This window comes from Oncorhynchus mykiss, chromosome 4 (genome assembly GCF_057628025.1).
Source record: "Oncorhynchus mykiss isolate SJ-2025 chromosome 4, ASM5762802v1, whole genome shotgun sequence".
Lineage (NCBI taxonomy): Eukaryota > Metazoa > Chordata > Actinopteri > Salmoniformes > Salmonidae > Oncorhynchus > Oncorhynchus mykiss.
Genome location: NC_143025.1, coordinates 8,321,592 through 8,333,441, shown reverse-complemented (window position 1 = coordinate 8,333,441; position 11,850 = coordinate 8,321,592). Strand labels below are relative to the sequence as shown.

The 11,850-nt window shown below is 40.9% G+C and overlaps 1 protein-coding gene across 21 annotated transcripts in view; it reads right to left on the bottom strand.

Moving 5' to 3' along the window:
* Nucleotides 1–3,802: 3,802 nt before the first annotated feature.
* LOC110522713 (tight junction protein 1) overlaps nt 3,803–11,850 on the bottom strand; it is a 179,497-nt gene continuing 171,449 nt past the window's right edge. For 9 of the 21 annotated variants that reach the window (XM_036969348.2, XM_090231031.1, XM_036969349.2 and 6 more), the window contains 3 exons: nt 9,676–9,887; nt 9,267–9,410; nt 3,803–5,819 (listed from right to left, as the gene is read on the bottom strand). In XM_036969348.2, coding sequence (XP_036825243.2) covers nt 5,725–5,819; nt 9,267–9,410; nt 9,676–9,887 — 451 coding nt within the window. In that variant the 3' untranslated portion in view covers nt 3,803–5,724. The remainder of the gene's footprint in view (nt 5,820–9,266; nt 9,411–9,675; nt 9,888–11,850) is intronic. The other 12 variants (XM_090231029.1, XM_090231033.1, XM_090231034.1 and 9 more) reach the window with 3 other exon arrangements.

Below are 11,850 nucleotides of genomic sequence, written 5' to 3'. Positions count from 1 at the left end.
ACAGGGGCGGGCTACTGATTGAGCAGAGCCCTAACCTTATAAAAACCCAATTCTCACATTTCATCCCATCATGAATAATTTCATATTCAAACATTTAAATTGAACAACAATTCCATGTGAATCCAATAACTCTGATGTGTAGACTTTCCACTGTTGAGAATGTCTCAGATGACAACCGAACTGACATCATATTCATTAAGTACCACCGCATATGTTCAATTGGTCGGATTACCAGAATATAGTTCATTTCCCCCCACCTACTGATGTTCCCAGAATCTCTATGTTTACCAAGGTGTTTGCAAATATAACATCAGTAGGGTAGAGAGAGGAAAAAGGGGGGGAAGAGGTATTTATGACTCATAAACCTACCCCCAGGCCAACGTCATGACACTGTGTTAGCAGAGACTGCATTCATGGTAAACGCTCCATAAATCGGCGCAATCTCGAATTTACCTTTAAGTGAACATTGCACAATCTGTAACTCTTCAGCGATCCAGATTGAATAGAGGCCTTAATCTAAGTGCTGTGTCGTCAATACTGTAGTTCTGTGCTTTAATAGGGGCGGCAGGGTAGCCTAGTGGTTAGAGGACTAGTAACCGGAAGGTTGCAAGTTCAAATCCCCGAGCTGACAAGGTACAAATCTGTCGTTCTGCCCCTGAACAGGCAGTTAACCCACTGTTCCTAGGCCGTCATTGAAAATAAGAATTGGTTCTTAACTGACTTGCCTAGTTAAATAAAGGTAAAATAAAAAAAAATAGGTTGCAGACTAGTGTTTTGATACAGTGCATGTATGTCACTACAACAGCCATAAAGTAGTGGGATATGAGATTGGTTTGAAGGCAGGCCACAGTGAATCTGGTCCTAGATTAAACCATTTTTTTATTTAATTAGGCAAGTCGGTTAAGAACAAATTGTTATTTACAATGACGGCCTACCCCAGCCAAACCTGGACGACACTGGGCAAATTGTGCGTCGCCATATGGGATTCCCAATCACGGCCAGAAGTGATACAGCCTGGATTTGAACCAGGGACTGTAGTGACACCTCTTGTGCTGACCACTGCGCCATTCGGGAGTTTGTGCTCGTCAACTCCGAAGCAGTCATTGTCAAGATCAACTTTGTTTTTTAATTTGTAATTTAAAACTAATTTTACATGACAATGAGTGACGTATGATAACACAAACCGACTGGCACTCAGGCTAGACCAAAGTAGTGGCATATATATACACATGGTCAAAAGTATGTGGACACCCCATGAAATTTGTGGTCTGGCCATTTCAGTCACACCTGTTGCTGACAAGTGTATAAAATCGAGCACAGAGCCATGCAATCTCCATAGACGTAGAATAGCTTTACTGAAAAGCTGTGACTTTAAACGTGACACCGTCTTAGGATGCCACCTTTGCAACAAGTCCGTTCATTCAACATGCAACAATTTCAGAGATTTTACTGAGTTATTTAATGTTCCCTCTAAACTGTGCGTGACGCAGAACAAATATCAGCTCATGGAGAGAAGCACGAGATTGTACTAGACTAGACTAGAGTATTCCCTGTCAACGCTAATCAACGTTTCCCTTTACCGTGGCAATTGTGATCGAATTAGCCACTTTCAACGCCACATACCGAAACAAAGGCAAGAGATTTTGTTGTAGGGTTCTATTGCGCAAGACTCAGCCTGTACTTTACACAGACGGATGCGGCATAACCAATCAGAGCTGCGGTAGGCCTATATGCAAACACCCTTGCCATATATGGATCTGTGCCGTTCACAGCTGTGATCCTGAGATAAGCTTGTTAGGAGATGGAAGGGAGAGAGCTGCATGAAGCCACGTGTTCATATCCTTTGCCACTTAGTGAGTTATTAGCCCAGTTGTAGATCATTTGTAGTCCGCAATAGTGGAGTGATTGCTTCCTACAAGAGCACAAAACGTGTACATTTCTAGACATCTTTGAAAAGCAAGTTAGGTGTATACCCCCTTTTTTTTGTCTTAAAATAGAAGTGTTGTATTTTGAGACAGGCTTTAATTTTTTACATTTTATTTAGGCCATTCAGTTAAGAACAAATTCTCATTTACAATGACGGTCTACCCCCTCGGCCAAACCCGGACGACGCTGGGCCAATTGTGCGCCGCCCAATTGGACTCCCAATCACGGCTGGATGTGATGCAGCCTGGACTCAAACCAGGGACTGCAGTGACCCCTCTTGCACTGAGATGCAGTGCCTTTGACCTTGAATAAGCTAAGTAGCCAATAGGCAGAGTAGCATAATTTGTCTAATAATTGTATTGGAAAAATAATGCATTTTATTGTATGTGATTTCTTACACACATTTTCAGTCACCTGCTTGTCTGAAGGACAAGTGGATAAACAGGTTCATGTCAAGACTTGATTGTTTTTTCAGAAGTCTCGTGAAATGTAGGGTCTACATTGAACACCACACATTGTCTGCTTCTGTAGGCTGAATGATAGAACAGCTATTTCCATGTTAAAATGTTATGGGATGCATTTTCTCCATTGTTGTTGAAGGTAGGCCACTCCGGTAGGCCTACATTATGATCAAAGTAGGCCTCTGGTAGGCCTACTTTGCCACTGTTAAAACTGTGAACCTAAAGCGGCTACAGCCTCAGTGTTGACAGTAAACACACGCTGGAAGTTGCACAATGTTCAAATTTGCGCTCAGCAGACCTGAAATGGCAGATAATTTTTTCGAGGGAACATTGATTACAGTTCATATGAGGAAATAAGTCAATTGAAATAAACTGATTAGGTCCTAATCTATGTCACATGACTGGGAATACAGATACCTCACAATGGGCCTCAGGATTTCGTCATGGTATTTTTGTGCATTGATAAAATGCAATTGTGTCAGTTGTCTGTAGCTTATGCCTGTCCGTACCATAACCCCACCTCCACCATGGGGCCCTCTGTTCACAACGTTGACATCAGCAAACCGCTCACCCACACAATGCCGTACATGTGGTCTGCGGTTGTGAGGCAGGTTGGACGTACTACCAAATTCCCTAAAATGACATTGGAGGCGGCTTATGGTAGAGAAATGAACATTACATGCTCTGGTGGACATTCCTGCAGTCATCATCCCAATTGCACACTCCTTCAAAACTTGAGACCTTTGGCATTGTTGTGTGACTAAAATGCACATTTTAGAGTGGCCTTATTGTCCCCAGCATAAGGTGCATTTGTGTAATAATCATGTTTAATCAGCTTCTTGAAATGCCACACCTGTCAGGTGGCTGGATTATTTTTTAGCAAAAGGCGAAACGCTCACTAACAGGGATGTAAACAAATTTGCGCACTAAATTTGAGAGAGAAACTCTTAGCGCATATGAAACATTTTCTGGAATAATTGTTTATTTCAGCTCATGAAAAACATAGGACCAACAGTTTTTTTTTTTTACATGTTGCGTTTATTTTTTTTCGCTCAGTATTTTAGTTTATCCCCCTTTTTGGACCCTGATGAGATCAGTGAGAAGACACCAGACAGACAACCTGTCACCTTTGTACACCATTCATTCACCATATGAGACACTTGAAGCCACGAGTAAAAGGCTTGGAGACCGAAAAGGAATTGTACCATGAATTGTCGATGTTTGAAATATCTTATTACTGTAAATGGATCTCTAGACGTGCATTTGCATCCACAGATTAGCAAGCTGGAAAAAAAAAAATCGACACACTAAATCTGTTAAGCGAGACACACCCACAGATCAGATCAGTGTGTATTATAAGCATCCTACTCAATAAATGTACTCTCTTCTCACGACTGAAGTCTCAAACCAAGCACTACTTTTAAAAATGATTTTATTTTTATTTTATTTATGTATTAATACAGTGTTATACTTAGAAATGTGTTGTAAAGAACAAAACATTTAAACGTAAATAATGTCAGCCACACAGGAAAAAGTAAACAACTAGTGCGTTATATCATCATATCAAAATGAAATAATACGGATGTGCCATAATAAATAGTCTATTAGTACAAAAATACATTGCAATGGAATGAAGGTTCCAGCATCACAAATAGAGGACGGGACCGCTCCTTAAAGCAGGTCCCCTCAAGTACAGAATCTTTTAAAATGATTTAAACCAAGCACTTTTTCTCTTTTTTTTTTGTGTGTGTAAATAATAAGGAAAAAAAAAAAAGAGTTATTTCTGATTGTTAGAAATTCCTTTTTAAGTAGTAGTGTTGTGTTGGGGGTGTATGTATGTATGATGGTAGAAAAGTTTGATTTTATTACTCTGCTTACTGTAGGTCAGTTCCAAGGCTCACGGTAGGCATGTATAACCAGAATACAAACACAACCAATTAAATCATCACTTTCGCTCTTTTTTCTTTTTTTAAGAAACATTTAAAAAAAAAACAAAAAAAAAAAACTTTTATACAAAATAACAAATGTAGAAAAGTTCATTTACAGCGAACCAAGGCCATTTGCTAGCATTATGTACAGCCACAATTTAAACATGTTTTTGTTTTGTAGTGTTTTCTCAAACTTCCAATATGCATAGCAGGAAAAGAAAGCATTACTGCTTCATCAGCCTCAAATATTATTGTATGTTAAATCCAAGTTCACTGATATAATGGGTTGAAAATGCAGAGAAATGCTTTTTTATTTTCATTTTTTTAAACTTCCATAATTGATCAATCACTACAACTTAAAAATCAGTTTTTAAGTAAGTCTTTATACTGAAAAATAAGAAGTTACTATGCAGATAAGGCAGCACTGCTTGCAGTGTACGATGGGACTTGTAATGTGTTTGAACTTAGTAGTAAGCAGGCGTCTGGACCTGAGTCATAGCACATGCATAGAGATGTAGACCGCTGCAGGAGTTCATCAAATCAAGTCGGTTACATTTATCTACGGTAAAACATAACTACAAAAAATATTCACTTCTTCTAAACATGGAGAGAGAAAGTCCATTTGACCAACCAAACAGGGGGCATCCAATGCCAATACTTTACCTTTACCAGTCTTCAGTCTTATACCTTCAGAAACGATGCCTACAGTACTTCATCTCCAATCTTCCTTCCACAACCCTTGTTGAGATGAGCTCATCTGCAAGTCCTTAGCTGTCCTTCAAGAGAGAAACGCATGACCACAGACAACCTCACAAACAAAGAAGTTTTTTTTTTGCATATATTGACTTTTCTGTTTGTGTGCATACATTAAATTGGAAAATTTTCGTTGCAATTATTCAAATGATTTTTTTTTTCAAGAATTCTCCTTATCTAGAATTTTTTCAAAAATGTTATTTTTCTTGCAATTTGCTCAGACTTGGCTAAAAAACAAAGGCAAAAAATTTCAAAATGAGATTATTCTTCAGTCAGTCTGTTCATGCATTCCAACAATAGCTCAATTTTTTAAATATATTATATTTTAGTTTAAGTTTTTATTTTTTGCAAGCCTTTAGTTAAAGCACCAAAAAAAGGGGGGTGGCACAGCACTGGGATAGGATGCTGCGTTGAGACTCCTCCCACTTCAATGGGCTTGCAGAGTTTTTTTTTTTTGGGGGGGGGGGGGGGGGCGCAGTAAACGATGCATCAATGTTCAATATTCAAGAATCAAGTTCGTGCTTCATCAAGTCAAGCAGTGCTGCCCCCTGCTGCCTGGGAGGAGGACAGCAGCAGGAGAGGAGGGCAACGTTTCAGTCTGTGGCTGCCCCCTGATCTAACACATTCAGTAACAGGCCAGCTGTCTCCCTCTATGTTCAGAAGTGGTCAATGAGCACAGACACACAGTTGGCTCCCACCAGGTAGTTGGGGTCTCCTGGGAGAGACTTGTTCTGCCATGTCTTGGAGTCACCTGAGGGAATTAGAGAAACAGGAACACAGTTAATGGTCAGTCGGTCGGGTTGGTTGGTTGTCCGTCTTATTGTGCTGTTCTTTCCATTTGTTTAAGGCCGTAAATAACAGCATACGCTGACGAGAACTGACACAAAAAAAAAATCAGCATGTATATTGTGTGTGAGGAATGTACGTGCAGTGCAATTTTTTTTGCCATTATAATAACATGAAATTAATCAGAAGTACAGTGTAGACATGGTTAATGTTGTAAATGACTATTGTAGCTGGAAACGGTAGATTTTTTTTATTATAGAATATCTACATAGACATACAGAGGCCCATTATCAGCAACCATCACTCCTGTGTTCCAATGGCACGTTGTGTTAGCTAATCCAAGTTTATCATTTTTAAAAGGCTAATTGATCATTAGAAAACCCTTTTGCAATTAGCACAGCTGAAAACTTATGCTGATTAACAAAGAAGCAATAAAACTGTCCTTCTTTAGACTAGTTGAGAATCTGGAGCATCAGGATTTGTAGGTTCGAAATGGCCAGAAACAAATAACTTTCTTCTGAAACTTGTCAGTTTATTCTTGCTCTGAGAAATGAAGGCGATTCCATGCGAGAAATTGCCAAGAAACTGAAGATCCCTTACAACGCTGTGTACTACTCCCTTCACAGAACAGCACAAACTGGCTCTAACTAGAATAGAAAGAGGAGTGGGAGGCCCCGGTGCAAAACTGAACAAGAGGACAAGTACATTCGAGTGTCTAGTTTGAGAAACAAGACGCCTCACAAGTCCTCAACTGGCAGCTTCATTAAGTAGTATGTGCAAAATACCAGTCTCAACGTCAATAGTGATGAGGCCACTGCGGGATGCTGGCCCTCTAGGCAGAGTTGCAAAGAAAAAGCCATATCTCAGACTGGCCAATAAAAAGAAAAGATTAAGATGGGCAAAATAACACTGGACAGAGGAAGATTGGAAAGAAGTGTTATGGACAGAGAAATCTAAGTTTGAGGAGTTTGGATCACAAAGAAGGACATTCGTGAGACGCAGAAAAAATGAAAAGATGCTGGAGGAGTGTTTGATGCCATCTGTGAAGCATGGTGGAGGCAATGTGTTGGTCTGGGGGTGCTTTGGTGGTGGTAAAGTGGGAGATTTGTTCAGGGTAAAATGGATCTTAAAGAAGGAAGGCTATCACTCCATTTTCCAACGCCATGCCATACCCTGTGGACGGCGCTTAATTGGAGCCAATTTCCTCCTACAACAGGACAATGACCCAAAGCACAGCTCCAAACTAAGCTAAGCGTTAAAGGAGAGCTAAGCATTAAATATAAATAGGTCTAGTTGCCAGGCTGAAGAAGCAAGGACATACACATTAAGAGAAGATGACACCCAGGCTATACTCTATTTCTGAAAGGGAACAAGCCATACGTACATTTATGACAGCTGGACGCACTATTGGTCAGCAGGATGGAAGCAAGATAACTGATGACTAACACGTGAAACATAAGCATGCATTCTCTTTAGAATGTGAAAGGAGTTCTACCATCATTATAACCTAACCAAAAGCAGATATGAGCATTAGTGGGCGTGAACAAGCAAGCTCTGAGATGAAAATAAAAATAATGGAGAAAGGTCAAGGGAAGCTATTTTCATATAGAGGGAGGGGACTCTCTCTATACGTTATGCAAAGACAGAATCCTATAGAGGCAGGACTCTGTAATGTGAGAAGTTAAGTCTCTTTCCATGGAGGGGCTCAGCTCTGTTATGTTTGTGATGGGGTCCTTCCATGGAGGGGCTTGGCTCTGTTATGTTTGTGATGGGGTCCTTCCATGGAGGGGCTCAGCTCTGTTACCTTTGTGAGAGGGTCCTTCCATGGAGGGGCTTGGCCCTGTTATGTTTGGATAGGGTCCTTCCATGGAGGGGCTTGGCTCTGTTATGTTTGGATAGGGTCCTTCCATGGAGGGGCTCAGCTCTGTTACCTTTGTGAGAGGGTCCTTCCATGGAGGGGCTTGGCCCTGTTATGTTTGGATTAGGGTCCTTCCATGGAGGGGCTCAGCTCTGTTACCTTTGTGAGAGGGTCCTTCCATGGAGGGGCTTGGCTCTGTTACGTTTAGATAGGGTCCTTCCATGGAGGGGCTTGGCTCTGTTATATTTGGATAGGGTCCTTCCATGGAGGGGCTCGGCCCTGTTATGTTTGGATAGGGTCCTTCCATGGAGGGGCTTGGCCCTGTTATGTTTGGATAGGGTCCTTCCATGGAGGGGCTCGGCTCTGTTATGTTTGGATAGGGTCCTTCCATGGAAGGGCTCAGTTTTGCTACTTTGTATTAAAGTCTATATTGAATTCACAAGTTCTTGTTAGAGTATTATATTTCTGACACGATTCTCCACGACACTATGCAATAACTATTTAGGGAAGAAGCAGTCAGCTGGTATTCTGTCTATAATGGAGTGGCCAGCACAGTCACCAGATCTCAACCCTACTGAGCTGTTGTGGGAGCAGCTTGACACGTAAGAAGTGCCCATCAGGCCAATCCAACTGGTGGGAGGAGCTTGACAGTATGGTATGTAAGAAGTGCCCATCAGGCCAATCCAACTTGTGGGAGGAGCTTGACCGTATGGTATGTAAGAAGTACCCATCAAGACAATCCAACTGGTGGGAGGAGCTTCAGGAAGCATGCGTTGTAATCTCTTCAGATTACCTCAACAAATTGACAACTAGAATGCCAAAGGTCTGCAAGGCTGTAATTGCTGCAAATGGAGGATTCCTTGAAGGACACAATTATTATTTATAACCTTGTCAATGTTTTGACTATATTTCCGATTCATTTTGCAACTCATTTCATGGAAAACAAGGACATTTCTAAGTGACCCCAAACTTCTGAATGGTAGTGTATGTTAGGTGCAACAACAACACAAGGCTGTTTTCATAATCCTCACATTGTAACTACTGTGGGAAATAACTAATTAGGTGATACAAGTGTTCAGATTGTTACAAAATCCAATGTTGTGACTAGAAAATGGAAACCAGTAGATGAGTGATAAAGACGATGAACAAGCCAGATCTCTCTTTTGCAGGGTTGGGGTCAAATCCATTTCAATTGTTTTTTTTAAATATTGGAATTAAAGAGCTTCTCATTCTCGGGTTTATTGAGAAATCATTAAAAACATTTTTTTTAAATTATTGACTTAGAATTTCCATTTACTTGACTGGAAATTCGCTCCCCAGCAACACCCATAGAGTTGGAATCACACCCTTATCAAATGTACTCTTATCCAACTCTATGGTGACCCCTCCTCAATCACAACACCAACCAATCACACAGGCCACCCGAAGCCCCGACCCAACCCCCAACCAATCACACAGGCCACCCGAAGCCCCGACCCAACCCCCCAACCAATCACAAGCCATTTGAAGCCCCGACTCAACCCCCCAAAAGGACAGATAGAGAGGACAGCGTACCCGACGAGGAGTCGGAGGATTTTAGAGCAAAAGACCAACCATCTGGGGTCATAGACGCACAGTGAGGTAGACGCAGTTCCACCGGCTTCAGGAACTGAAGACCGTGAGGCCCACACATCACCAGAGGGCTGAGCAGGGTCTCTCCTGGATGGAATAGACAGAGGCAAGAATTATATATTTTTCTATTTTGTCTTTAGGAGTATGGAATTCTGCTCTCCTTTGCATATTTAAGATAGACAGATCTTGAGAAAAGGGGGAAGACAGTTGAAAGGGATGGAAGATCGAGATGGACCAAGAGGATCGGACCCTTGTCTCCAGGGTCCTGAGTTGGCAGCACTTCTGCTAGAGCAACAAGAGTAAGATGTACTATCCAGTGGGCATAGTGATTAAGAAAACACTAGACACATACCTTTCTCCTTGTCCAGGGGGGGCAGGATGCTGTTGTCCCGACAGACCTTGAAATAGATCTCCTGTTCTATGCTGTCGGGGATGGCTCCCTGGGGGATGATGATGCTGACTCCCGTCTCGATGGAGCTCAGCACCCCGCCGTTACAGTTGAAGATCCCCCGGGCCGTGGCCACCACTGTGTGACCTTCATCCTCCTCGTCATCCTCCAGAACACTGGGGTAGAGAGGAGAGAGTTGTGACTGTTAGTTACTATCTATATACTGTATAGAACACTGGGGTAGAGAGGTAGTTACTATCTATACTGAATAGAACACTGGGGTAGAGAGAGTTAGTTACTATCTATACTGTATAGAACACTGGGGTAGAGAGAGTTAGTTACTATCTATACTGTATAGAACACTGGGGTAGAGAGAGGTAGTTACTATCTATACTGGATAGAACACTGGGGTAGAGAGAGTTACTATCTATACTGGATAGAACACTGGGGTAGAGAGGTAGTTACTATCTATACTGGATAGAACACTGGGGTAGAGAGGTAGTTACTATCTATACTGTAGAGAGTTAGTTACTATCTATACTGGATAGAACACTGGGGTAGAGAGTTAGTTACTATCTATACTGTATAGAACACTGGGGTAGAGTTAGTTACTATCTATATACTGTATAGAACACTGGGGTAGAGAGTTAGTTACTATCTATACTGGATAGAACACTGGGGTAGAGAGTTAGTTACTATCTATACTGGATAGAACACTGGGGTAGAGTTAGTTATTATCTATAGAACACTGGGGTAGAGAGTTATTATTTATAGAACACTGGGGTAGAGAGAGTTAGTTACTATCTATACTGTATAGAACACTGGGGTAGAGTGTTAGTTACTATCTCTACTGGATAGAACACTGGGGTAGAGAGAGTTAGTTACTATCTATACTGTATAGAACACTGGGGTAGAGAGTTAGTAATTATCTATAGAACACTGGGGTAGAGAGTTAGTTATTATTTATAGAACACTGGGGTAGAGAGAGTTAGTTACTATCTATACTGTATAGAACACTGGGGTAGAGAGTTAGTTACTATCTATAGAACACTGGGGTAGAGTTAGTTATTATCTATAGAACACTGGGGTAGAGAGTTATTATTTATAGAACACTGGGGTAGAGAGAGTTAGTTACTATCTATACTGTATAGAACACTGGGGTAGAGAGTTAGTTACTATCTATACTGGATAGAACACTGGGGTAGAGTTAGTTATTATCTATAGAACACTGGGGTAGAGAGTTATTATTTATAGAACACTGGGGTAGAGAGAGTTAGTTACTATCTATACTGTATAGAACACTGGGGTAGAGTGTTAGTTACTATCTCTACTGGATAGAACACTGGGGTAGAGAGAGTTAGTTACTATCTATACTGTATAGAACACTGGGGTAGAGAGTTAGTAATTATCTATAGAACACTGGGGTAGAGTTAGTTATTATCTATAGAACACTGGGGTAGAGAGTTAGTTATTATTTATAGAACACTGGGGTAGAGAGAGTTAGTTACTATCTATACTGTATAGAACACTGGGGTAGAGAGTTAGTTACTATCTATAGAACACTGGGGTAGAGTTAGTTATTATCTATAGAACACTGGGGTAGAGTTAGTTATTATTTATAGAACACTGGGGTAGAGAGAGTTAGTTACTATCTATACTGTATAGAACACTGGGGTAGAGTTAGTTATTATCTATAGAACACTGGGGTAGAGAGTTAGTTATTATTTATAGAACACTGGGGTAGAGAGAGTTAGTTACTATCTATACTGTATAGAACACTGGGGTAGAGAGTTAGTTACTATCTATACTGTATAGAACACTGGGGTAGAGTTAGTTATTATCTATAGAACACTGGGGTAGAGAGTTAGTTATTATTTATAGAACACTGGGGTAGAGAGAGTTAGTTACTATCTATACTGTATAGAACCCTGGGGTAGAGAGAGTTAGTTACTATCTATACTGGATAGAACACTGGGGTAGAGAGGTAGTTACTATCTATACTGTATAGAACACTGGGGTAGAGAGTTAGTTATTATCTATAGAACACTGGGGTAGAGTTAGTTATTATCTATAGAACACTGGGGTAGAGAGTTAGTTATTATGTATACTGTATAGAACACTGGGGTAGAGAGTTACTAT